The sequence below is a fragment of the Strigops habroptila genome, chromosome 4, assembly GCF_004027225.2.
Source record: "Strigops habroptila isolate Jane chromosome 4, bStrHab1.2.pri, whole genome shotgun sequence".
Lineage (NCBI taxonomy): Eukaryota > Metazoa > Chordata > Aves > Psittaciformes > Psittacidae > Strigops > Strigops habroptila.
In genome coordinates, this window is record NC_046358.1 from 86,282,289 (window position 1) to 86,308,935 (window position 26,647).

At 39.0% G+C, this 26,647-nt stretch overlaps 2 protein-coding genes across 6 annotated transcripts in view; both read left to right on the forward strand.

The window, feature by feature from the left end:
• Nucleotides 1-7,820, forward strand: part of PDPK1 (3-phosphoinositide dependent protein kinase 1) — a 28,142-nt gene extending 20,322 nt beyond the window's left edge. For all 4 annotated transcript variants that reach the window (XM_030484085.1, XM_030484082.1, XM_030484084.1 and 1 more), the window contains 4 exons: nucleotides 107-324; nucleotides 947-1,004; nucleotides 1,892-2,044; nucleotides 2,612-7,820. In XM_030484085.1, coding sequence (XP_030339945.1) covers nucleotides 107-324; nucleotides 947-1,004; nucleotides 1,892-2,044; nucleotides 2,612-2,719 — 537 coding nt within the window. In that variant the 3' untranslated portion in view covers nucleotides 2,720-7,820. The remainder of the gene's footprint in view (nucleotides 1-106; nucleotides 325-946; nucleotides 1,005-1,891; nucleotides 2,045-2,611) is intronic.
• Nucleotides 7,821-7,965: 145 nt separating this feature from the next.
• Nucleotides 7,966-26,647, forward strand: part of KCTD5 (potassium channel tetramerization domain containing 5) — a 35,933-nt gene continuing 17,251 nt past the window's right edge. Inside the window, exons 1-5 of one of the 2 annotated variants that reach the window (XM_030484092.1) lie at nucleotides 7,966-8,269; nucleotides 16,978-17,086; nucleotides 18,193-18,284; nucleotides 19,002-19,097; nucleotides 22,253-22,369. In XM_030484092.1, the coding sequence (XP_030339952.1) occupies nucleotides 8,027-8,269; nucleotides 16,978-17,086; nucleotides 18,193-18,284; nucleotides 19,002-19,097; nucleotides 22,253-22,369 (657 nt within the window). In that variant the 5' untranslated portion in view covers nucleotides 7,966-8,026. The remainder of the gene's footprint in view (nucleotides 8,270-16,977; nucleotides 17,087-18,192; nucleotides 18,285-19,001; nucleotides 19,098-22,252; nucleotides 22,370-26,647) is intronic. The other variant, XM_030484093.1, reaches the window with a different exon arrangement.

Sequence of the window (26,647 nt, forward strand, 5' to 3'; positions counted from 1 at the left end):
CTTTTTGCCCGTGAAAAACAGAAGCATGCTTAAATTGCAAGGTATAGTTTAGTGCAAAATAAGCTTTTTAATCAAAGGAATTACTTCATTTTGTTTCCTCCTTTAGTATGACAATCTCCTGAGTCAGTTTGGTTGCATGCAAGTTTCTGGTTCTGCCTCTTCCCATTCACTGTCTGTCCCAGAGACAAGTACACCACAGACGTCAGGAGGAAATATTGAACAGTACATTCATGATCTTGACAACAATTCCTTTGAGCTGGACTTACAGTTTTCTGAAGATGAAAAGAGGTTACTTCTAGCAAAACAAGCTGGTGGAAATCCTTGGTAAGATCTTGGAATATGACTCATCTGTTACTTGCACAGCAGTAAGGAGTCCATCTTAATGCCTTCAAGCAAATGATTAGCAACTATATTTTTATTGACTTCTATTTTTAAAGCAACAGCAGCAAAAACCTCATGTTATGTTGCTAAAATTTACAAGGTCTAGAAGGTGGTGTGGAGTCTGTTTATAGGATAGGCAGAAACGGCGCTATACCAGGGAAGTCTTCCCTCTGCAGAGGCCTAGAACTAGAAAAGGTTCCTTCTTTCTTAACATTGCCATAAGTGGTTTATTTTTAATGATAATACTCTGTTGATACCTAAGCAAAATACCTCCAGATCATGTAATTATTAGTGTTTCTCTTCACTTTTGAGAGGAGTTTCATTTGTGATCATTTGTGATTTCCCCCACCCACCCCCCATCAGATTTTAGAAAAACTCTTTGGGTTGGAATGAGGAGGAGTCCAAAACTCATCTAGTGAAGTTGTTCAGGACTCCCTGCTGGAAAAGGAGGCAGTAGGCAGAGACATGGAAAATTGCTTGATAATAGTAACAATAAAAGCTGCTTCTGTGGAAGAATTATTTCTGGAGTAATAGGTTTTTTCCTTTTTCTTTTTTTTTTTTTTAGGCATCAGTTTGTAGAAAATAACTTAATCCTAAAAATGGGTCCAGTGGACAAAAGAAAGGTAAGGGCTTCTCTTAATTTCCTGTAACAAGATTCAGCTGTCACATATTTGCAGAGTTGCACATAGATAAGGAACCTGTTTCAGAGCTTCCTTGTTTAACTTATTTGTAAGTGTCAAATTGTTTTGTTTGTGTTTTAAATCTAGTATTGTGAATAGATTGTTTTTTTCTTAATTTAGGGGTGTGCTTTTGATTTTTGGAAAAGGCTAAAAGCGTGCTATTGATACTTTCATTTTGAGACTGTAGTGAAGGAGTTTTTGTCCTCCCTTCCCAGTTTGATACAGTCCATAAACACTTTGTCTTGATACATGTCTGCATGTGGATCGAGCCACAGTTACCAGAAAATAAAATGCAAGCCCGTATTGGCCTTAACTGTGGTATTTTTCCTGGGTATGACTAGTGCCTGTATCCTGAGAAGCAGAGGTGATGTTAGAAAAACTTTTAAATATTAACTTTAACATGGTACAGATGAACAACTATAGTCTGCATCAGCTTTACAGGATTGTAGGTTGTCTTTCATCTAAGTTACTACCTGCTTGTTCTTAATATTCTACACAAAATCATGAGCACCGATTTCTGTGCTGGAATCTTTGACAAATAGATTTTGCTTCACTCTGTACAGGTAGTTGTTTTATGTTAGAACTTGAAGATGCTTTCTGAAAATAGTACTTAACGTTTTGCCATGTAGTAGGAATGCACTGCAAGCCCTTAAGAAGGAGTGAGGTCAAATAGGTAAAGCAAAAGGAAAACAAACAAAGGTCCCTCAAACGCAAATGTATGGTCCTATCACTGAACTGTTTTAATTGTACCTCTGTTGTTAAATTCAGGTGTCTACACTTTTGTTTTCGTCATGCCTTTTTTGCATTGCTACTGCTTCTTTTCTTGTTAGGGATTGTTTGCACGTCGGCGCCAGTTGCTGCTCACAGAAGGGCCCCACTTGTATTATGTGGATCCTGTCAACAAGGTTCTAAAAGGAGAAATTCCATGGTCTTTAGAGTTGCGGCCAGAAGCCAAGAATTTTAAGACCTTTTTTGTTCACACGGTAAGTGACTTTCTTTCACGTCTTTGAAAGCTGCACTGAGGTCCTTGGACGATTGTTGTAAGTTGTTAACAAACAATTTTTTCTGGAGAAAATATAATTCCTGAAATGCAAATGTTGATAGTCTTAATTTATTAAAAAAAAAAAAAAAGAAAAAGGCACCAATCCCCCCTCCCACCAAAGGCAAACAAAACAAGCCAACAACAACCACCCAATCTACACGTTTCCCACAGAAATACATGTTTTATTATTCGTGTGTAAATACACTGTAAGCGGGTTTGGGGATTTGAAGGAGGTTTTTAAGAAGGACTTAAAATTTAGCCCTTTCTTTATACAGTGGTTCACAAGGAGTGTACCAACAACATGTGGGCAGTTGGCTGCTTAACAATATTGAGATGCCAGATTTATGGTTATTCAGTAATATAGAGTATTATATAACTAATTGAATTAATTTTGGGAAAGTTTATTAAGTGATTTGGAATAATTATTTCATTGATAGATGCAGAGTAATTACTGCTTTTTTGGTTAAACTGTATTTGGAGTACTCATTACAATGTTGTTCACTTATAGCCAAACAGGACATACTACCTGATGGACCCGAGTGGGAATGCTCATAAATGGTGCAAAAAGATACATGAAGTTTGGCGGCACAGATACCACCAGAATGCTGCTAAATAGTAAAGCTTATCCAAAACTTCCCAGTTTCCCTACTTGCTGCTAGAACTCCATGTGCAGCCGATCAGAGGAATCTTTTCAACCCACCTATTACCATCTCAAGGGGAAGCATATGTCTGAAATGTTCTGCTTTCGGGTTTTGTTTTGGTTGGTTGTTGGTTTTGGGTTTGGTTTGTGGGTTTGTTTTTTGAGTTGGTTTGTTGGGTTTTTTTTGTGGGCTTTTTTTGTTTTGATTTTTTTGGGGTGTTTTTTTTTTTTCTCCCTGGGTGGTTGTTTATTTTTTGGATTTTTTTTTTTCTTTAATTGGGGTTGTTTTTTTGTTGGTTTGTTTGTTTTTGTTTGGGTGTTTTTTTTTTTTTTTTTGGTTTTTTTTTTGTTTGTTTGTTTGTTTTTGGCCTTTTTTTTTTCTTTAAGGAAAAAAAAGCAAAAACCTAATGGAATTCAGGGTCACTTTGCTTGCTCATTGTGCTTCTGTTGAGGCTTCCACATGCATATCATTGCAGTGAAGATCTTGCTTTTGTGCACTTCAGCTCAATTTCTGCTGCAGACTAGTGGATAGACCTTGCATTCCAGCTTCACTTAAGATGAGTTAAAACCAATCCACACGCACACACGCCGAATCATGTACCAGCCTTGCATTTTATGGGGCTGGAGTTGTCTGTGACTTTCAGATTATCATTAAACTGTATTTCATCAGGGAGCTTTTATATGCCTCTCCTAAGCACCACCTCTTTGTTTTCTCTTCCTTTCCTCACAGTCCCCCAGCTTATTGGTATATGGCATTTGTAGCCAGGTCAGTTGCACCCTTGTGTAATTCCCAATATAGTTCTGGTTGCAGGATTTATGTGGTACTTCAGTAATTATGTGAATGAATCAGATGTATGTGTCTGGCAGACAGGCTCCAATGATGCAGGTTTTAAGAGAGTAAAATGCTGAACATGGCACTGGAAGTTTTCTAAAATTAAAATGTTGGTGTCTGAAGCATAGAAGATTTTAAAGATTCAATTGAAATTTTAATATGAATCATGTGTTTGATCAAGGGACAATAAACTTACCAGCATGCTTTTAACTAATGCTAACTAAAAAATTAACTAGTTAGTATTGGGGGGGAGGGTTGCTATTCAAGTAGTAAATAGTTTTTCACCTTTTCAGGAGGTAAGGGCTAGATGCTTGCTTTCCACGATGTGCATGTACTGCGCATTTTAGTGGGGCCACCCTATTTACCTGGGTAGAGAAGGATGTGTGAAAGCATTGTACAATTGATTACTTGACTTTTTTTGTCTCATTGTGTAATGACATGTACAAATAATACTATTTTTGGTCCTTGGCCAAATATTTAGCAACTCTGAAAAAAAAGTAAGCAATTGAAATATTAGATCCGTATAGTAATCTGGTTAAAAATTCAATGGAAAATATTGATGCAAAGGGGAAAATATATGGTACTTAAGGCATATCTATAAAGTGAAATTATTTTGCATATCAATCCGCTTTATCCTCTTCAAATTAAGGTTTTTTTGTGGTCAAACATTTCTTGTAATGTTGCAAAGACATAACTTTCTATGTGCTGAAAACAACTTCCCTAATGGCATTTTCAACATGCCTGTGTTCCTGAACCTTGCAGAGAGGAATGACCTAGGTCTGGACAAAGGCATTCCTTCCTTGTTTTAAAAGCAGTATAAACATCACACCTATTTATTCCTCTTCTACGCATACTAACTCTTTGCATTTTGAGGTCTCTTACTATGACGTTTTCCCTTCCGCCAAAGAAAAAATGTTCCATTGCAATGTTGGAAAAACTCATGGGCTACTGTTCTAGAAGCAGTATTTTAAAAGCAGTGGTTTATCAGGATTTCTCAGAGAACACATGAACGTTGGGTATTTTCTTGTTACACGGGGTGAAGGAGGTTTATTATTTCTCTCTTAAACTGTTATGTGTTTGAACTTAACAGTTCAGCTTTTTCAGTATCTTTCATTCTTTAAAGGAGCAAGTGCATTTGCTTTTTCTTTTGGAGGAAATGCATTCTTGTAGTCTTCTGTTACCCCCCTATGTATGCAGACTTGACAAAAGTAAATCACTGGCCTACAGTGCATGGTGTTAAGGGAGCTGAGGTGTCCTGTAAATGGCTGAGATGAGCAAGATCTCGGTTCCATCTGCATCATCAGAAATTTCATCATATTCAAGGTACACTCCTTGTTGCTAAAATTCGGACAGCACAGCACTCCTTCTGTCCGTGCCTGTGTTAATCCTATATAGACCATTCTAACCAAGATGACATGCGCTGTAAGTTTGTTGCATTTGCTCCCTGGCTGTCAGGGTTCATTTTTATGTTGGGTCCACTGGAGGCCACCCTACTGCTCTTGGTTTAGTCTTTGGTATAGAGATGTAAACGTATTCTCAACTTTATACAGGAGAATGTGGCAGTGCTGGAGATTTGTGGTGCCACTGCTGTTTTGCTGTGACCAAACTTGGCCTCATAAAAAGTCTGGCAAAGTTGTTCTGTTAATAGTGAACACTGTGGCTTTGGTAAGAGATGGAGTGATCTCCATTGGCTTGTTCACTAGGTGGAAATCTAGGAATGCTGAAACATCTTTTCTGTAATATTTAGACTTGTAGTCGTTTTACCATAAAGTAGTTACTCTGCTTTTTCACATCTTGAAAATCCTCTCTCAGTAGACTTCCGTCCTGCCCACCGAAAGCTTTCAGCCAAAGAAATCTTGATAGCAATAAGCTACCGAGAAGGTGTCTGGAAGGCTAATGTCTGCATTCTAGTATTCCTTTTTTCTTTTGCCAATGCTGTCATTAGGAAACTGTGAGCATCTCTTACAGGCATCCCTCCCCCTTAGGACTTCAGTGTTCCAAATCAAGTCTTCCTTAGCTGCTGCTTTTTTGGAAGGTACTAGAACTTTTCTGGGAGAGGTATTTGTCTGTCTTGGACTGTAAGTGAAATCTGGTTTTGAAAGATGGCAGAAGAATAGTGAAGCAAGACAAAGAAATCATGTGGATTTAAGTATATTTCACCACTTTGTCCACTTAAAAGTGTGTTGGCAGGTGCTGCGTACTATGAAGGGCTGGTTCCTGTTTTAAGTGCTCGTACCTGAAGTGGGGTAGCTTCAGATCTTTGTCCTGAGGATCACTCCTGTGGTTCATGGGAGTTCATGGAATGAAATGTACAAGGAAGGTTCTTCAAGCTGCACATGAGCCAGTTAATTTCTCTATTCTTTATCTGAGATCTTTCAAAGCACAAAAAGGGTTGTTGGGCACTTAAAGACCCTTCTTGGACTCCTTAACCTCCTGAAAACCCAGTCTGTTGGTTGATTCCATCTTTTACATTTTGAGCATTTGCCCATCATTTATAAAGAATGTGGTCAGTAATATTGCAATTTTATTTTGCTTGGGATTTGAACTTCAGGAAGATGTTTATTGCATCTGTTTTCTGTGGGGTGGAGCTAAAGAAAGGAAGAAGTACTACTGCTAGGAAGGCTTTTTGAATCACACTGTTAAACTCTGTCCAGCCCAGTCACAGGAAGTTTAAAACTACTTTGATAAACTGGAAAGATGAGTTTATTACCACTGGCCTGAAAGTCCAGTTTTGAGAAGGGTTTGTATTGAGGAAGGCTTGCTTCAGATGTGATGTTGAGGCATCATGAGCAGGCTGATATTGCCTATTAAGATCTTGTTTTCTAAGCACTGGGATGATGAAGGCATCAGATTATCGGATAGTACCATGCTCCACTTTTCACTTTCTGGCATGATTTAGTTGTGAGCTATCTGCTATATATAAGCCTACAAAAAGACTTTGTAGGTTGAAACAAAGATATGATAACTAATCCATTTTCGTAGTTCAAGATGCTTAATTTAATGTGCTTGATATCACTACATATTGTGATGGGAACTTTGAAGAATCCTGAGGATTTCCCACATGTGCATTTAATAGCTTCTTTTGAATGATTTAAGAAAGTCAACACAATTACTTCATTTTCACTTTCTCCTAGTGAATTACATGAATAGGTGTGGTATTTATATCTGAAATTTTACTGAATGACTGTAATATTTTATGCAAATACTAGTCAAACGGAAGTGATCCTGCAAAGCTTCATGACACAGATTGTCCATCAGCTGATCAGGTGAGCTTACAGACAGGTAATTCTCTGATCCAAAATAGCACGCTTTCCAGTGAGCCTGGTAATTTAACAATGTTTCCTCTTTCTTAAAAGAAATACAACTTCTATACAGCAAACAATTGGAGAGGTTCTTAAGCACTTGTTGACCTGGTCTGTCTGTCAGCATGGCAGTGAATGTAGATGGTTGCTGTTTGGCAAAGCTTCCTATGACCATATACTAACATTGATTGGATGTGGCAAATTTCTAAATTGTGGCAGAACTTACAATTATTGTATCTGACAAAAGAGGAAAAAAATAGGAACCAGGAACCATAATCAGTTTTGATAGTTGTATGCTAGCTGTTTTCGGGTTGGTGGCAGTCAGTTACGTGTGTGATATTCTCTACCTGGTTTGTAGCTGTAACTGTGATGTACAGATAAAAGAAACAAAAATGGGGAGGGGGAGGAAAGCCAAAAAACCCACTAAAAAAAAAGAAAAAGGGAAAAAGAAAAAAAAATCCATAAAAAAACCAAACCCCAAACACCCCTCTCACCCCCCCTCACCAGACACCACAAAACAATCTCCCCTCCTCCAAGAACTCGTGAAAACAGAAGCAAATAATGCAATGATATAAGATACACACTTTTGTATTTTTATTCTTATAAGGTTATTTGCTGGCTCTTGTTGGCCTCTAGTTCAGTCTGTGTTATTTAAAATCTAATATATGAATTATTTGGATTGAATTCATGTTCGGGGCCATGGTGTTGTATGTATTGATGTACAGCCTTGAATGTGAATAATTATTGTAAACTATATTTTACACCTTTTTCTGGCTTTATTATATAAATTTTCTATTGGTCGATGATTTAATCATATCTCATAATTTAATGACTGTTTATTCTCCTCTCGACAGATCTCTGTGCTGTAGATGTGTAGTTAGTGACTGGATGATGGATTTCACTTACGCTTGGTAGTCTGTAATAAAGGCATGTAGGGTCCTGGCCCGGCCTCGCCTCTTCCTTTCGCGGGGGGCTGGGGGGGTAGGACGGCGATACCTCCGGTCCAGCGGCGGCGCTGTCGGGCCGCGGCCTGCGGTCGGACGAGGCCGCTGCGGCGCAGGCGCGGGCCGTGACGGGGGAAGGGACACTTCCGGGGGAGGTGCGCTCGGGGACCCGTGGTTGGGGCGAGCCTTTCCGGCGGCGGCGAGGATGGCGGCGGAGAACCACTGCGAGTTCCCGGTGCCCCCGGTCGGCGGCCTCGGGCTGGGAGGCCCGGGCGGGCCCTGCCGCCGGTGCAGCTCAGCGCCGCCACCCGGCGCGGTGCCCGGCAAGTGGGTGCGGCTGAACGTGGGGGGCACCTGCTTCCTGACCACTCGGCAGACGCTCTGCAGGGACCCCAAGTCCTTCCTCTTCCGCCTTTGCCAGGCCGACCCCGACCTGGACTCGGACAAGGTGAGCGCCTGGGAGCCGGGGCCGCGGCGGCGAGGGGGAGCGGCGGCAGCGCGGGCTCGGCAGCGGCGGGCTCCCCGGTCAGGGGCAGTTTGTGCAGGGCCGCGCTGCTGGAAGAGCCCCTGCGCTTGGCGGGAGTTCAGCTCTGGGGGTGAGAGCGGGCGGATTTCCTGCAAAGCGGTGGGGTTCGTGGGTAAGAACTGCTTGTAAATTCAGCAGAGGCAGCGGAGGATCGCTCCTGTGCTTGTTTAAATTTTCATGTTGTCTGATCGGGTTTAGTTTTAGCGTTTTAATGGAGTCTCTGCCTGCACTGATGTTATTTCTGCACTGTCATCACTCCTCCTGTTCAAGAACCAGATCAAAGTACTTTTGATAATAACCTCTCCCGCTTATCCATCGCATTCTGTGCATCGCAGTTCCTCGAGATGAATGTTACTTATTCTGCACGGACTGCAGTGGTGGGTGATACCGAATCCGGGTATCCATTCTGACTCATTTTTAGTAGGGGAAGATAAGTTACTGATTAAGATTTTATTTATGGAGTGACATGTAATAATGGATATAATGTAATCGTATATAGTGCTGGCTCTGAAAGAGCACAATGAGTATAATGGGCAAAAATGGACTTCTAGTAGGGAACAGCCTATAACCCTGGAATATATAACCAGGAGTTTAAAAATAAAGAGTTGATTTTTTATGTATCAGTTTGCTTTGGTTTTTTATTTCCCAGTGAGACTCCCGCATAACTTCCAGAAAGGATGCTTAAATGCTGAGGAAGATAGGGAGCAGAACCTGAACAGTGTTCCAGAGTTAGAGAAAAAATACCTCAAAGTGTGGTGGCGTAGAGATTGTTTTTTGTTGTCTTTGGCTTGGGTTGGGGTTGTTTTTGGAGAGGATTATCTTAAACTGGTCTGTAAGAGTGATTTTTAAAATGCAGGTGGCTTGCTGAATGGTCTTTACTTGGGAGGGAGTAGGAGAGTTTTCTTCTAATGTTTCTTAAATAAAAGATAAGGCACACTTAATTATTAAGGCACTTGTTTCAGGTGTTCTGCTGCAAAAAGGTGCTTATTTGCTCTCAGTGTCGTCAGAGGGAGGGTGTATTTTTAGACTTTAGTTCTAATTAAGGCATTTGGCTTTTTTTTTTTTCACCAGTTTTTTTCACCAGTTGATGAAATCTGCCATCGTCACAGGCACCATCAGTGAGGTGTTGCTATCTTGCAAAAATTCCCGGAGGCTACTAATCTAAACATTTTTACTGTGCTTACATGTGGGGTTCCAGCAGCAAATCATGAGTTTATGCTAAGGTTATGTAGCTGTTTGGTAGGATGCGGAGAGACCTGACGAATATTTTTCATGTTTCTAGACTTACGTAGTTATAGATGTCATAGCATGCATGGCAATATAAAGCTAGCTGCAGTCACAGCTATAGAAAGATAACCTTTGCGTATTAGGAACATGCTCATACATTATTTGAGCTGCTTAGATATTACGAAGCGTCATCCTTTATTGCCAATATAGAAGTCTAATGGAAACGACTTTAGCAAGTTGTCAACAAACCAACAAACAAATTGAATTGTCCTGTCATTGTGAGTAGCCTTTCTTATAAAATTGTAGGTGGTGTAGTTACCTTGAATGGATTATTGTACAAATCAGTAGCATGAGGCAAGGAGCACACAGAGAGAGAACTACAAATTGTTGTAGAAAAATGGATTTAGAGAAAATCCTGTTACTGAGAGATGCATTCTCTAGGTTTATGAACCTAGACATCTTCAATTTGATGTACAAAAAGCAAAGCCTTTCTTGTTAAATATGCACTAAGGTCGTCTTTTCAGTACAACATTTATCAGGTACATGTCTTGTTGTGTTGACCATCTGTAGTCATTGATTTTGACTTTAACCATTCAGAGCCTGGTTTCTGCAGTCACCTGTTATCTTGGATTTTGCAGAAGTGGTCTGCCTCTTAGATTACCCATCGCAGTGTATTAATTACAGTAGCTAAGGTAACCTAACCACAGAGAGCCTTCCTTCCAAAGATCTGATTCAGAACCTTTAGATTCATCATCTGTAAACAGCAAACCATAATCCAATCAGTTCCTTTTTTTGTCGTCTGAATGGTAACAGGTATCGTAGGTGACCTTTCAAGAGAAAAAAAATCTTTCCCTGACATCTCACTAGCTTGTGAACGTACCACCTTGATACAACAGCACATCAACAGATTGTCTGTATGCTTTAATTTTGAAATATCAGATGCCTCTAACTGATGAGCACAGATATTTCAAGGGAATAATTGGTGGTACTCGTGTTAATCATCTTGGACTCCTTTGCCACATATATGTAAATCAAACTGTGATAGTAATAATTTTTTTTCCCTTGTGGTTTTACTTTTTGGAGTCCCATTATGAGCTGTAACCTGATACTAAGTTGACATTAATCATGAGGTAAAGATTATTTACAATGACTACTATGTAGCATAGTTTTGTGCTCATAAAACAGTTGTTCTTACACAAGGTGCAGCTAATAGATACTGGCCTCTTACAGCTTGGGGCATTAGAGCTGGTCTTTGACCTATAATTCCCTGGGTTTGATTCCATTGTGGTTTTGTCCTAAAAATCACGTGGGTTTTAAACATCTCGTAATTTTAACCTTTAAAGTGAGAGAGAATGCATATTTGAGCTCATATGTAGGCTGATGCCTGTTACACCCATCCCAGACATACTTGTCCCTACCTCTAGATGAGGATGTGGGGGAGGGGGGGCAGGGAGAATCCTGAGGCATGAGCTAGCAGAGGAGATTATCAAAACTGATAGCCACAACCCCCTGTTTGAAAGAACTATGAAAAATCTGGCCTCAACAAGGTATATTGTTTTTCCTGTATGGAGAATTTATCAGGGATGCACTTCAGTAACTCACTTTGGGGAGTTTTAGATATATTTTCAACACATTAATACTAAATTGCGCTCATAATACAACACATGTTTTCTAGTTGACAGACACATTTCATATCCTCTGATCATGCTCCATTTGGTGAGTAACTCAGCAAAAATGAAGGAGAGGTGTATTTTTTAAAAAACTTCAATGAGTTAAAGCAGCTTGTGAAAAGCTCTAGCGTTGTCCCCACTGACAAAAGGGAGGGAGGCAGATTGCACATCCAGATGCGAGACCAAGCAGAAGAGCCAATAATTAAGGCAGCTCATACACCAGTAAATATATGCCTTTGAAGAAAGAGGTTTAGTTCCCATTCTTTCTTGCTTTGCATGATTGCCAAACCGGAATCTTTAGAAATTGAAGCCGTAAGAAAATTATATCTCGGATTTAACATCTATAAGCAAACCCAAAAACTAATAATAGAGCTCTTTCTGCCTGAACTCAACAAGTGAGGCATATCATAGTTATCCATATTGAAACAGTAAGAAGTTCTGCAAGAAATTAACTGGATGAGCTTATTAGAAATAAGAATAGGAAAATGAAATAGTTTCTAGGTTGTACTTTACAAATATCAGTTGCATATGTAGCTATCTTCCTCTGCTGTAATTTCCACGCAAACATGTTTAACAGTATAAATAATAAGATTTCCTTAATACTTGTTATTAAAAAGAATTGAAAGGCTTCAGGAATGGTAGCATGGTCGCCTTCAAATTATCTTCAGGTGCTAAGGTTGTACAAGTTCATGCGGCCTATTTCTTGGTATCAGATATGTTTCCAGACGCAACAGAAGATAGATTAACCTTAGCACACCCCCAGAAAAACTAGTGTTGAATGCAATGAGATCATGAAGTTTATTCTCTGAATCTAGTATGTTTCACAATGTCACGTGCATCTTTGTATTTAAGACTATTTGAGAATCATTTCAGTAAACGAATGAGTGGTACTGGTCATACCTACTGGTCACAGTAGAATTTGTTTTAGGGAGTGTTTAAATCTTTCTTTAGAGGTGAATACATAAAAATTAGTCTTGCTCACTTTTTCATCCTTGTTTAACTTATTTAATGCTTGTACTGTAAGTTTTACTTTTAAGTTACTTCCTGATTTTATACCAGTTCTTCTGGTATAAACTGTTATATCATTCTTTAAACTTTCCCCTAAGCGAGAAGATTGTCAGCCTTTACTAATAAGGGTTTTGGCAATAGTATTCATGCTTGATTTTTAATGCCTTTCTAAAGTTAAGCATAATTGTGCTGAGGTAGAATCTGTTAAGGAAAGAAGGAAGCAAGCACTGAATATTTTAGAAAATTAAAATCTTCCTAGCAGCACCTCCTTAACTGTCAGCACTAAAAAGTACCTTAATTGTAGTTATTATTCTAAGATATAACTGAGAGAAGCTTTATTTGTCCATCAGATTTCTGACTAGTTAGGTGGGTTGTGTTATTAATGTCTTTTGATTAGTACTGGCAGGCTGCTGATGTTCAAGAGTTTTTAGGTCACATAATTTGAGAAAAATGTGCTCTGGCATCTAGCTCAAGATTTAAAAAACTAGGGGCTAGGAGAGACAATTTTTTGTAAATCCAGATTTAGTGCCAAGTATTACTGTATTTCTGTGCATATTGCTGCCTTTAGCAGAACCGCTTGCTCACTATATGTAAATGATGTCAGTTTTTTAGATACCCATGTTAGAGCACACAGCTTTGGGACAGGAGCTTGGCAGGGTGGATTCTGAGTGTGTCCATTCTGGAAAGTATTAAAGTATTTGAGGAGAAGTCTTCAGACTAGTTTTTACCTCAGTGTAAGACAAGTAACTGAAAATAAATTTCTGAAGTTTCAACTAGTCTTATAATGCAATTCTTGGGGCGAATGTTAAATGGGATTAGGGAGATGTATGTATTTGGTTCTCCTTTTGAGTCCCACTGGAATCCTGTACCTGATTCTGGTATCTACAATTCAAGGTCAATGCAAAAATTTGAGATCTTGGTTAAGATGAATTACGATTTGGCAGAAGGTTATAAAGAGGAAAACCAAGGAGTTTTTGGCAAGGAGTTTAAGGAGGGACTTCTCAGTCCAGAAATATGTATATGGAGATTAAAAATCTAGTAGTGAAGCCTGTTCAGTCTAGCAAAGGTATTGTGAATCCAGCTCGTGAAGTGTGAAACTAGAAAGTATATACTTTTATATAAGTATATATATTTTTAACAGCAACAATAATTAGTTATTGGAATGGCTTGCACAAAATGGTTAGGTTTCACACCTGCTTTCTAAAGGTTGAGTTGTATATATGTTTTAAATGAAGGTCAGGGTAAGTATTTCGTTATGATTCCTTTAAGCCTCAGTCTCTATAAAATTGAAGACGAAATGTTTGAGACTGGAATACGTGATCATTTAAATGATTTGGGCAATATTTTTCAATTTACAATGCTAATTACACATGAGAATATGAGATGTTGTCATGCATGTGCAGATGAAGCCGGTCCTCACAATTTTTTCAAGGTGTGGAGAGACTTCTGACCCATATCTTGAGAGCGGTAGGTGGTGCAGATGACTGCATTACTGTGGCAGCTTTTATTGGATTTATGTTTACATAAATATCCTTGAAGATCTAATGTAATCAGCTTTTCTTAGTGATTTCAACATGAAGTGCTTAGTGTACATTGAAGGATAGTCAGGCAGCTCACTCTAGGGGAGGAGAGAGAAGGCATTTTCTGTAGGAAAATGCCTAGGAAATTGATTTGGTGCCTCATTTGACTGTGCGTTCTTTGCATATTGTTACAGTATTCTCTCCTGAGTAGTTTACGTTTTGGGTTGTGACTCCCTGGCACTAGTTTGTAGCATACCTGAGTTGTAAGGTCAAAGTCCAAGACATACGTCTTGTCTTTGTAAGAATGTTAATTAATGCATGTTTTCCGTATCTGTCATTTGGGTAAGCAAGTGGTCAGTTACTCTGAATTGTTCAATCAATTCATAATTTTCCATGGAATTTACACACTAAAGTGAATCCTACTGGCAGAATTTAGATTGCTCACTGTTAGAATTTAGCCAGAGTTCTTAAACTTTAACTATTAGTATTTACTAAAGCAAAAAAGAGGTTATTATTACTCCCTAAATTATAAGACTTTTGAGTTCCTTCTTTTCCTTTTTTATTATTTTTTGAAGACACATTGTTGCCTGAAAGGGTTCAGAGTAAACTATGACACTAGTGCGATGGAACTTTATTCGTATGCCGTATATTATACATATGTTAGGTATGATATTTGTATTTATAAGTATGAAGATTAAGCATTTTTATAGATTCTAGGTGGTAATTTGTTGAGGAAGAAAACTTCCTCAACAGTGAAAGGAATAAGTGTAATGAAAAAAAGGGACATGAGGAACGATAGAATGGAAAGAAAATTGTGGATGATGAGGAAAATGGTTAAAAATAGGTAGAAGACAAAAGCAATTCTATCTTATATCTCACAGAGCAGATGCTGTATTTGTAAACCATGTTTGGTACAAGTGCTGATGGTAAGCTCTGGTGTGCATGCTAGGCTAATGAATTCAGGTAATGCAGGTTGCTGGGACCTCTCATTAGGTGGAATTTGAAAGAGAAGGCCTGACATAGCTTGCTCCCTTTGTAGTTTTGCTGGAAGCTTGTTTTCTAATGTACAGAAATCTATGCAGGAAAGAGTAATTTCAGATACCATAGTCCATTAATAAATAAATTAATTGACGCCTTTTGTATAAGGAGTAAAGTAACCATTGTTACTTGAGATTTCATAGAATCATAGAACCAACCAGGTTGGGAAAGACCTCCAAGATCATCAAGTCCAACCGTTCCCCAGCGCTGCCAAGGCCACCACTAACCCATGGCACTGAAGGCTTCATCTGCACAGTGTGTGAACACTTCCAGGGACGGTGACTCCAGCACTGCCCTGGGCAGCCTGTTCCGATGCCTGAGCACCCTTTGGGGAAGAAATTGTTCCTAATCTCCATCTAAACCTCCCCTGGGGCAGCTTGAGGCCGTTTCCTCTTGTCCCATCTCTTGTTCCTTGGGAGCAGACACCAGCCCCCTCCTGGCTCCATCCTCCTGTCAGGCAGTTGTAGAGAGCGATAAGGTCCCCCCTGAGCCTTCTCTTCTCCAGACTAAACCCCCCCAGGTCCCTCAGCCGTTCCTCATCACACTTGTGCTCCAGGCCCTGCACCAGCTCCGGTGCCCTGCTCTGGCCCCGCTCCAGCACCTCAATGTCTCTCAAGTCGTGAGGGGCCCAAAATTGAACACAGGATTCGAGGTGCAGCCTCACCAGTGCCCAGTGCAGGGGGACAGTCACTGCCCTGGCCCTGCTGCCACACTGGTGCTGAGCCAGGCCAGGATGCTGGTGGCTTCTTGGCTGCCTGGGCACAAGCTGCTCATGTTCAGCTCTGTCAGTCAGCACCCCCAGCTCCTTTCCCAGGAGCAGTTTCCAGCTACTCTGCCCCAAGCCTGGAGCGTTGCAGGGGGTTGTTGTGGCCCAAATGCAGGACCCGACACTTTGCCTTGTTGAACCTCGTCCCGTTGGCCACAGCCCATGGATCCAGCCTGTCCAGATCCCACTGCAGAGCTTCCTGTCCTCCAGCAGATCAACACTCCCACCCAGCTTGGTGTCATCCACAAATTTGTGGAGGGTGCACTCAATCCCCTCATCCAGATCATCAGTGAAGATATTAACACTGGCCCTAACACAGAGCCCTGGGGGACACCACTAGTGACTGGTTGCCAACTAGATGTGACACCATTTACCACCACACTTTGGACTCTGCCATCCAGCCAGTTTTTAACCCAGCAAAGAATTCACCCATCCAGGCCATGAGCAGCCAGTTCATTTAGAGCTTTCAGTTAATTTGCTTCTGTAACTCACCTGTCTATGCCTGTAATGGTGTAGAGCTAATGGTTGCTGTTGCTTCAGAGGGTCATGTGAGAAAACACTATAGTGTAAAAGATTACAATAAGCTTACTGAAGCTTATTTCTAACTTACTTCTCGTAACTGGAAGTTTTAGATCTTCCTTTCCCACTTCACTAGTTTCTGTTCGTGTATTAAACAATACTTTTCATCTTATAATCCATACAGTTGTCAGCTAATTCAATCTCTTTGGGTTGTATCTGTATGCACATAGAACCCTTGATATGCAGCTGTTCTCAGTATCCTGTGAGTCTTTGTACATCTGGACTGAGACAAAACCACATGTTTTTAAAACAAAGTGTTGAGGTTTAGAACAAAGTGTTGAGGTTAAAGTGAAGGTAGGTTTGTTTGCCTTCAATTTCAGAAACAACAAACAAACAAAAGCTGGTATCCAGACCTTCCTGTAATGTAGCCTTTGTTCTGACCCTTCAGGTTTCCAGCTAAAAAAGGTAGTTTCCTGGTTTAAACTATTAATTTTAAACTTAATTTTTAGTATTCTCACCAGTTAAACCTTTCATGCTAACAGTGTTGATAATCTTTTGATAAGGGGTTGGCAGGAATAGATCAGGTAAGAGAAGTTGTGTAGTACATGATTGAGTTGCGTGGTCAGTCTGATACAATTACAACGACATTGTGCAATTCGTTTTAATGTCTTTAATAAAGTTGGCTTTAAGGGATGTGGCTGTGAATATCTGCTTGCTATTCAGATGCCAAGCTGAATATTAGCTTGCAGTTCCTGCTTGGTGTTTCCAGTCATTGTGGGGTTTTTTGGCTTTTGTGTGTGTTTGTTGGGAGGTTGTGTGTGGGTTTGGGTTCTTCTGTTTCTTTGGTTGGTTTGTTTGTTTTGTTTTGTTTTTCTACTGTAGGATGAAACAGGTGCCTATTTAATAGACAGAGACCCAACCTACTTTGGGCCAGTGCTGAACTATCTCAGACATGGGAAACTGGTTATTAACAAGGACCTAGCTGAGGAAGGTAAGATGTTGCTAAATCTCCTGCTTTCTTGGCACTTGCTTATTATTTTCACCCCTTTTGAGTCACCAAAAGTAATTTACAGGTACATCTTAATCAGCGTAGCATTTCAGTCTGTTGCAAGCAAAGCTGATGGGTATCGTGCAGTTATAGTATATGCTAGTATTTGAGTGTTTTGAGTATGACTCCTGATTTCGCAACTCCCATCGCCAGTTAGAACATAAATACTCAAACATGAGGGCAGATGCCTTTTAACCTATAATATTGTCTCTTTCCTATATGACTCTGTGAAATATTTGGGTTTAGTCCTCTTCAAGCACAAGAATACTGGCTGTGAAACAAGTTTTGGAGGATGTAAAGTGAAGTAATAGTGTAGTTCTGGGATGTTCAGATGTGTGGAATATGCTCTTGAAGAGTAAATTCTGCTCGCAGATTCTCTCTCCCTGTCCCAAATTCATACCAGTTTTGCCCTAATGGAGGATGACTTTTTAAAACTATAGTACTAAAACTGTATTGATAACGTGTTGAAGAAATTAGCCAAAAAGAAATACAATTTAACAATAGTAGTGGTAAATAATGTGAAATGTAGTTTCCGAGTGCACTGTTAAACACATAGTATGTGTGGAGAACAGGTAAGGCTTGAACATGTGAGTGGGAGCTGGCTTTACTATGTACCTTTATGCTTTCGTTTCAGTGACAGGAAGAAAATTTTTCTGCAAACGAGCAGCTGCAGAGCTTTTCAGTAGGAATATTTGAATTTCTCTTTCATATTATGGCCTGAGGCAGGGCCTGAGCTGTGATGGGCCATCAGTCTGCTACCAATGGCATTTGTGCTCCTTTTCTCTTGTTTGTTTCCCGCCTCTCATTCTGGATGTGAAATGGCATCAGTTTTCTTTGGGGTTTTTCTTAGGACAGTTTTTTGGAATGAGTTAAATGCTGAACTACATGTGCCGGAAGGAAGCCAGAATTATTACATTAGTAAATGAACTTTTCATAGGGCAAAATAAATAATTTCTGTAGCTGTAGAGAAGATAATCTTAGGAACTGATCGGTGGTTTTGGCCTGGAATCTTTGGTTACACTCTTTTCCAAAAACTGTTCTCATACTAGGTGTACTGGAAGAGGCTGAATTCTACAATATCACATCACTAATAAAACTGGTAAAGGACAAAATAAGAGAAAGAGACAGCAAAATCTCACAGGTGAGGCTGTTTTCTGGGGTGCTTTTGATTATTTGTTCTGTGCAAACAGTGGGTGGGTTCCATTTTTTTTTTTTTCCCTTAACTGCTCATTTCCCCAGTAAGAGATGAGGTGTCTGCCTCTGGCACTGGCTGGGCCGGAGCCAGTGCTACACAAAGATTAATATTCTTAATTGCCAATATCTCCCAGTCTCCTTACCCAGGGCACAGCATATGGTTACAGTTCTTGTTTAAAACATAAAAACCTTCTAAAGAATTGTTCAAAATATTTTCTAAAGGGTTTCAGCTGAAGTGGCCCTAGTTACTCGTTGCTCTGGATGGGAAACTTTCACAGGGAAATAATGACATTTTTAATATGATCAGACATTCCTCAAAGTTAGGTAGGCCGCCCCAGAACCTCAGCCTTCTTTTTGAATGATGAGGTTTGCTACCACATGGAACGACAGGTAAGTCTTAAGATTATTTTGTTCTAACTGTTAAGTAGCACTTTTGGTCTCTGAAACATTCATGAAGCATTGAGTCTTCTGGAAAGTGATTCTGAACAGATGAGATTTCTTAAACAAAACACAACAACAACAACAAAACTCCAAACCCCAAAAGGACAATGCGTTCAAGTGATGTTTGTTACTTACCATTTCTAAAGAGTAAGGGCAACTTCAGACAAGTCACAAACATAGTGAATTCCATGCTGTATTGAGCATCTTATATTTCTTCTTGAAGGTGCCAGTCAAACATGTGTACAGGGTACTGCAGTGCCAGGAAGAGGAACTCACTCAAATGGTTTCCACAATGTCTGATGGCTGGAAATTTGAACAGGTAAAAAACCCATATGGGATATAATTACAAAGTCTTCTGAAAATGCAGTTATGTGAGAGAGGGGTGTAAAGGCAAATCTATGCATCTTTCTAAGTTCAGTCATTTTCAGAAATTGGACAGATAAAGCTACACAGTTAAGTTAAAATTTGATATTTGTATTCTTATTTGTCAGAGAAAAAAACCCCAAACAATTAAACTAGCTTTCCAGGAGGTAAAGTGTGCTGACTTTCTACAAAAACATCCACATCATGTTTAAAATGTAATTCTTCCGTGTCTACACACGAGCATTTGAAGGGTGAATAAACCAAAATGAACTAACACAGGTTTATATGAATCAGATATGAGGAGCTCTGGGTAAATGAGACGAGCTTGGGAGGTAAACGCTTGTCAGGCCTGAACAATGGTTCTTCAGATAAAGGACTGATACACATAGGAGGGTGAATTTAACCAACGTGGATGTGAAGCTGGATGGGTATGAACCACGTGAATGTTTTCGTTCTTTGCACTGCATAAAAACAGCTTTGCGTGTACATTCAAGAATACATTGTAAAATTGCGAGAAGATCTTTCTGTTATCTTTGCTAATCTTTGTAATTAAGAAACTATGTGGCCTCTTCATCCTTCACATTCCTAACCTACAAGAGTATTTAAACTGCTCTGGAGTAATGAAGCTGTTAACTCTGGAGTGAGACACAAGTGCTCAGCCACCAGCATCTTTTTCAGTGTCTGATGCCAACTGTAGGAGAGATTGGAATAAGCACAAGCCTTTTACCCTGTGCAGTCTCATTGTGATAATGCAACAAAGCAACATTTTTTAAAAGTATGGCACACAAAGGTAAAAGAGAATATTTTGCTTGTATTTGATGAAATGTGCGAAGCGCTGGTGTTGTGGTGCGCAGCCATGATCAAATAATCTAAACCAGCAGTGAGAAAGTTTCGTACGCTTCGGTTCTCTGGCTCAAGTATTACCAGGTCTGTTTGGTCTGCCAGGAGCCAGAAGCTGGTTTAAGTCCCTGAAAAAAGCTCTCACTTAATGCACATGATTTTTAAATTTTTTTTTTTTTTTTCCCCTCCAGTGCATTGGCAACATTTTTTTTTGACATTCTTTGGCATGAGAAACCAGATTTCCTTATAACAGAGATCCTTTACTTTTTAACAGCTTAAATGATATTATGGCTTTTACCTGTCCTAAAGCCTTGTATTCTTTGGGGATATTGTATTTGGGAATAATCCTGTTGTGACAGTGCAACTGCTGAAAGAACTATGATAATCTTTTCTGGATTTTAGAAGCTCTTTTAAAAGTGGAAACTTCCAGTGATTTTCTTGAACATTATGTCCTTGTTTCATCCAGCTTTCTCCTGACTTCCTCCTTCCCCCATGTTGCACTCTCTTGGACACATAGGTTGAAGTAGATAAACGTAACAGCCGTATAGTCTCATAATGCTCAGCTTCTTGTTACCTCAGATTAGGCCATTCTCTCCTTTGGTTGTACTGCAGACCTGCTTTTAGCAGACATCATTCCCTTGAAACATGATTAAAATATTCTGTATAATCTAAACAGTTTTATTATTAGGATTTAAGAACACCATAGCATTTCTGTAATTTTTTACCGTTTCTAAACCTGTGCTGCTCAGCAGCATTCTTCCTTCAGAAGCAGTCTTCGGGGTGGCACCTACTGTGCTTTGTACGTATTATTGGTGGGATAGAAATCAGCAGCTTTTTCAGAGAAGTAATATTCCTATGGATTGAGAGTCCTTGTGCTGTGTGCCCCATATAAAATGTTTAAGTGGTTGCTTTTGATCAAAAATATTTCTTTCCCCTTGACATTTCAAAGTTTTCCTGTAAAATATGATTGTATGTGATGGTTAAATAGGAGTGGAAGGTGTTAAACTTCTGGAACATTTATGCGGATGTCTTGGTGCACTTTTCCAAAGAATACCAGTGAAAGCGCTGCCAGAATGCTGCAATTATGTATCAGTCCCAGCCCAAAACCTACTGCCAATAGTTGTGCTGCCCCACTTGGTGATACCGGTGGGTTATTTTGTAGATGATTTTTAGTTTCAGTTGTTACCTCTTCAGGCAATCAGAAAAAAAGAATGTTTAGGCAATACTGCATAATAAGAAACTTTGCGCTATGTAAAATTGCTACATACAAAGGCTTCAGACAGCAGTGGTGTGTCAGTCATGTAAATTTTAATGATTAATGTAACCTGAGTCTGTCACCATAATGCTGTCTTAAATATGTTCACTGAATAAGGAGGACAGTATTTAGCTGCTGCCTTCAAAATTATTCACGTAACAATAGCAGGATAAAAATAAATTTACTGTTCATGAGCCTTCTCATCAGTAGTAATCACTACTCAGAATAGGCAGTTGTCTAGTTCTTCACCCTTAATTTAAAACTCTTAATCTTTCTCAGGTGCACTGGCAGGCTGTGCTTGAATTTAAATGGGCTAGGAATTTCTGTGTATTATTAAGACAAAACATTTTTTTGTGATAACAAGTTGAGAAATTCAGGTGATGTTCTGAACTTCTGAATTCTTAGACGTTTGGCATGTGTCAGCGGAGTTCTTGGTGCTGATATTTATGGGAATGAGACAGACAATTTTTTTTACTCCAGTTATTTTCTTGGATCTTCTGTAAATTACCCCTTCTAAAACCAATTTAGAGTACTCAACCTTTTTTTCCTCTAGTTGACTTAATATGTTTTCCTAGCTGTATTTTGTTTATCAATATCTAGAACAAGATTAAGTTCTTCCATACCCAGGCTTGTTATATTGCTTTACATAACACCTTCCAGTCTTATATCCACGTTACCTTCTGCACTTGGCAAGTATGACAGGAAAATAATGCTCACTTTCACAATGCACCAAACTTTATGTTTTTCAGAGTAGTCGGCTACACCACAGTGAGTTTTCTGATTTACTATCAGTAACTCTTAACTTCCCTTGAAATTACAAAGGGCTTTGCAACTGCCTCCGTAAATTTTAAGTATGTTTAAATGAAAGTTGTAGCTTGATAGCAACCTGTTCTAGTGGCAAGTAAATGTTACCTGAACGTTTGAGCTCATCTATTATTTGTACAATTTGGATAACAGTATGTGCTTCAGCTTTACAAAGGTTTCTTTTTGTGTTTTGCTTTGATTGGTTATTTCAGCTTGTCAGTATAGGTTCCCAGTACAGCTGTGGCCGGGCCCAGCAGTCAGAGTATCTGCTGATAGTGTCACGGGAAGTGAAAGGGGAAGAGAGATGCTTCCAGAAATGCTGCAGTGAGGTGTGTCACACCATTCTTTTTGCCCTCACACTGATATGCTTGGCCTCCTTGCGTTTCTGCTGCTTTCAAATCATTCCACTTTATTCCTGGATGTACGGCACATAGTAATTTGTGTGTATTTGTGACTGGCTTTTATTTATATTCACAGTATTTCATGATACATTATGAATGTTCATATTGTAAAAATAATAAAAATACAAACAAACAAGCCCCCCCTAGCTATTTAGTTAAAAGTTTTCTTAAGAAGAGTTCTTACCTCCTCAGTAGATACCTTCTTTTCCTTAAATCTTCCTCCAAAGTTAACAGCATTTGAGTCATACTGTTAAGTAAAAGTGGTACAGTTTAAACATAAGGAGCCCTGTAAATAAAGCTTGGAGTTCAGTGGGTTCAGAAAGGGACAACATTTCTGTGTTAATCATTGTTCCGCTCTGAGTATATTTCATCTACCTAATAGCCAGTTATGTTCTGATTTGGAACCCTGTATTTCTGGTAAGTCAAAACTTAATTGGTTTTTTTTAGCTGAATGAAATATGTTCAAGCTGGGACAATGAGTAACAGATTTTCTTTGGAAATAAAATAAGGAGTGAGAGGAGAACAAAATCAGCAGTTTTAAATCTTGTCTCAAATGGAAAGAACATCCTGGGTTTGGGGTTTTGTGGGTTTGGGGTTTTGGGGTTTTTTTTGGTTGGTTGGTTGTTGTTGGGTTTTGGTTTTGTTTTTTTGGGGGGTGGGGTTTGTTTGTTTGTTTGCTTGTTTTGGTTTGTGGGGTTTGTTTTTTTTTTAAGCTTTATTTTTTGTTGTTTTGTTTAGTTTTGGTTTTATTTGTTTGGGGATTTTTTTGGGGGGGAATTTTCTTGCTACCCAAATGAATCATAGCTTCACTCATTGGCTTTTTAGGTTGCCTCGTCCTTCCTGCTACCCTCAACCTCAGGTCACTGATTTTTAAATTGATGTATTACTTCCCAGTGTTCAAGAGTTTGGGAAGGTTTTTTTGCTGACCAGTAACACTGGAGGCAGTTTCCAGTTCTTTACATAGCTGTGCTCCATTCTGAAGTGTCTTTTGTGAATTGATTTGGGAACCTGGTGTTCTGTAGTATTTTCCATCAATAAAATACTCGGGGTGCTTCTTCTCCTTGCTGTGTAATGGTTATTCAGTCTGAAAGACCAGTATAACATCATGAAAATAACATGACAGTAAAGTGACTTTAAATGAGCAGAACCTTATCTATGAGTTTACATGGACAGTTAACCATGCAATTGTAGATTTTAAACCTGGGCTGTTGCCTAGCTATATTCCACAATCTGATTTCAAGTACTGAGCACTGTTTCTTGCTGTTATATAAGTAACATTTGGAATGTAGAATTAATGCACTGGGTTTGTAGACTTTCTGGAACTGACTAGGAAGTGTGGCCCATTGTTAAGGATACCTGGGGTACAGGCAGTGTGATGTGATTCATGTTTTCATGTCCTAGATAGCTCCAAGTAAATTTCAACATAATAAATGGGAGATGGGGGAAGGCAGGTATAAAATTTAAACAACAACAAAAATCAGAAAGGGGGTTAATTTTCCTTCCTTCTAAATTTGAAGTCTGACAATTGCATTAAAGGACCTGAAATAAATATGTTTGCAGTCCTGGTCTCAGTCATCAGTGCTGAGTTTACCACCTGATGTATACATATCTTTACAGCCCTTGCAAATCCTTTGATAAGGCAGTAGAAGAACATGTTATAACTCTAAAAGGTGTAGAGGCCATTCTTGCATTCATACAACTTGATTCTGTAATAAAAAATTGAGGGGAGGACTTTCTTTTATTCTATCAACTGTTAGTATAATTAAAAAAACCCGAAAGGACAAGCTTTCCAAGAGTTTCCAAGCTTTCTGGTGTGGCAGGAGTTCACCATAGCTGACACAGAAGCAGTAATATTCAAAGTACAAGAATATTTAAAATATAATTTGAGAATAATTGTTATGAAATTTACTCGGTTTTGAACATCAGACCATCACAGAAAGAGAAGGAAATTGGTAGTCATAAAGTGGAAGAGTAAGTTAATATGAGTAACTCCAGTGGGAAACAAAGAAAGACAAGGATGTTGTTTCTGCAAGTTTGAGTGGTTGTCTGCGATGGTAATCCTATTGCTAATTTGTCCTCTAACTGTACTGTATAGATTCTGAATCGGTATTGTTAAACCAGTATAGCAAATCTGCAGAGGCAAGTTATTGAAATGTGGCTGGTTTTGAGGTCTGCCTCAATTCAGTTAGGCATGAGAATTGTTTGCTTCAAAAATAAGGTTCCCAAAAGTGATGCAACTATTTTGCCTATTCGTAGGGATATTTTTAGCTGTACAGTCATTATTTTAAGACAGGAAGAGATTCATATGTTTTGCTGCCATTGAGTAACTTGATGCAGGAATCATTTGACCTATTCCCTCAGCTATAACACTTCTATCATCTGTTTTTCTTAAGTAGACTTTTTTGAAAGACAGTTATCCTCTCACAGAGCTGCAGACTTAGGAAATAACTGTCTGAAGAACTTTTCCTTATTGTCCCTGAAATCATTCTTAAACCTTTCCTCTTTGAAAACAAGCCTAACCATAGCAAGGCACCACGTAGTCTCTGTCTACCTTTCTTAGGCCAAACTGTTAGTTGTTTTTATTTTTTACTTTGCCCTCTCTGATTGTCATCTTTTATTTTACTTAAAAGTTCAGACTTTATGAGACAGGAGCTTCCCTGTTGTTATTTCTTTGTCTTTTCAGAAAAATCCTGACCTGTATTGGCACGTCAAGCAATATAATACAAATAAGTATAATAATAGTAATAATAATAATAAGAATAATGTAGTAAACAACAACAGCAAAAAATGCTTTCCATACCTGCCTTTTTTTAGTTACATCTGACAGTCTACTAGTGTCAGCACCCTTATTCTATGCAAACAGTAAATGCATCGTGATATACTGAGTTTAGGTGATAAGTAACATTGACATTTTCCTCTGCTTGCTTATGACACGGGCTCACAGGGATGCTCAAGCAGGATCACACTGCTTTAGTAAGGAGTGTAATGAAACAAGTCGTGGAATGAAAAAACCAACGAGGAAAAATACATACATGCATGTATACATCTGTATATGTAGTTGTACAAATGATGAGATTCAGAGTTTCAAAATATTCTTTTCCATTTTTTTTTTTTTTTTTTCTGAAGTTCTTGGTCATTAAACCTCTCTTTTAAGTCCCATGACCAGAAAGAGTCTGTCTTTTCAGGAAGTCTGAGAAAGAGTAGGCTGAATAATCTGAAATCCTTTTGCTATGCATTGTAATGCATGTTTTACTGACCTCAGATTACTCTGTTTTGTTGTGGTTCTGGGTTTTTTTGAGGGTGGGTAGTGCAGGGTTGGACATACACGGGGTAGGGGAGTTTAACAATTCCGTCCACTTTATCAGCATCCTTCTCGAAGTGTTGCCACCAATACTGGGAACAAGGGGGGAATTTTGGAATACAAGTGCTAAAATACTGCTTTATTTCTGATCCTACTTTCTGACACAACAGTTCAGTTCTAATCTGCAATCATTTTCCATTGTTTCTTTTTCTGCCATCACCCTTATTGTTGCTGATGCTTCTCAAAAACCTACAATGAAGTTTCTGGCATGCTATGCAAATAATAAATTCTTAGTTGCACACATATGGAACTGCTTACAAGAGTATCATGTTGAGAGTCTTGAAGAACTTACTTTTAACGTTGCAAAAGTAACTTTACCTTGAAATGCACCAACTGATCAATAATGGCAAAAAGTCATCCAGATGTTTTGTAGTTGGCTAAATCAATAGTCCTATCCAATAGCTAGTAAGTAGTCACTCTGCCACATCTCCTAAAAAGGTTTACGTGCAAACGATTTACTTATTTGGATTGTGAAGCATTAGTGCAGGATGTTAGTATCCACCTTGTTGAATAAGTATTGATGATTTGGCTGGTGTTTGGATCTTGTATCATGTCTGCTTTCAGAGAGGTCGTTTATTTCTTTTGAGTATCAATGAGTAAAGAAGTATTTTTCCTACTGATACTTGTTATCATAGCTATCATAGTTACCTGATACCAAGTTCTTGCCATTTTGCAAGAAGAAAATGTGACTGCATACTAAATCAAATCATACGCTTGAATTTTATTCTTCACATCTTTCTTCAGAGAAGGTAAATTATGTGTGGCTTCACTTAAACATGTATCCAACTTTTTTAGTGTTTTCTAGCCTTTAAATGGGTTTAAACTACTGTTTAAAATAGTTCTAC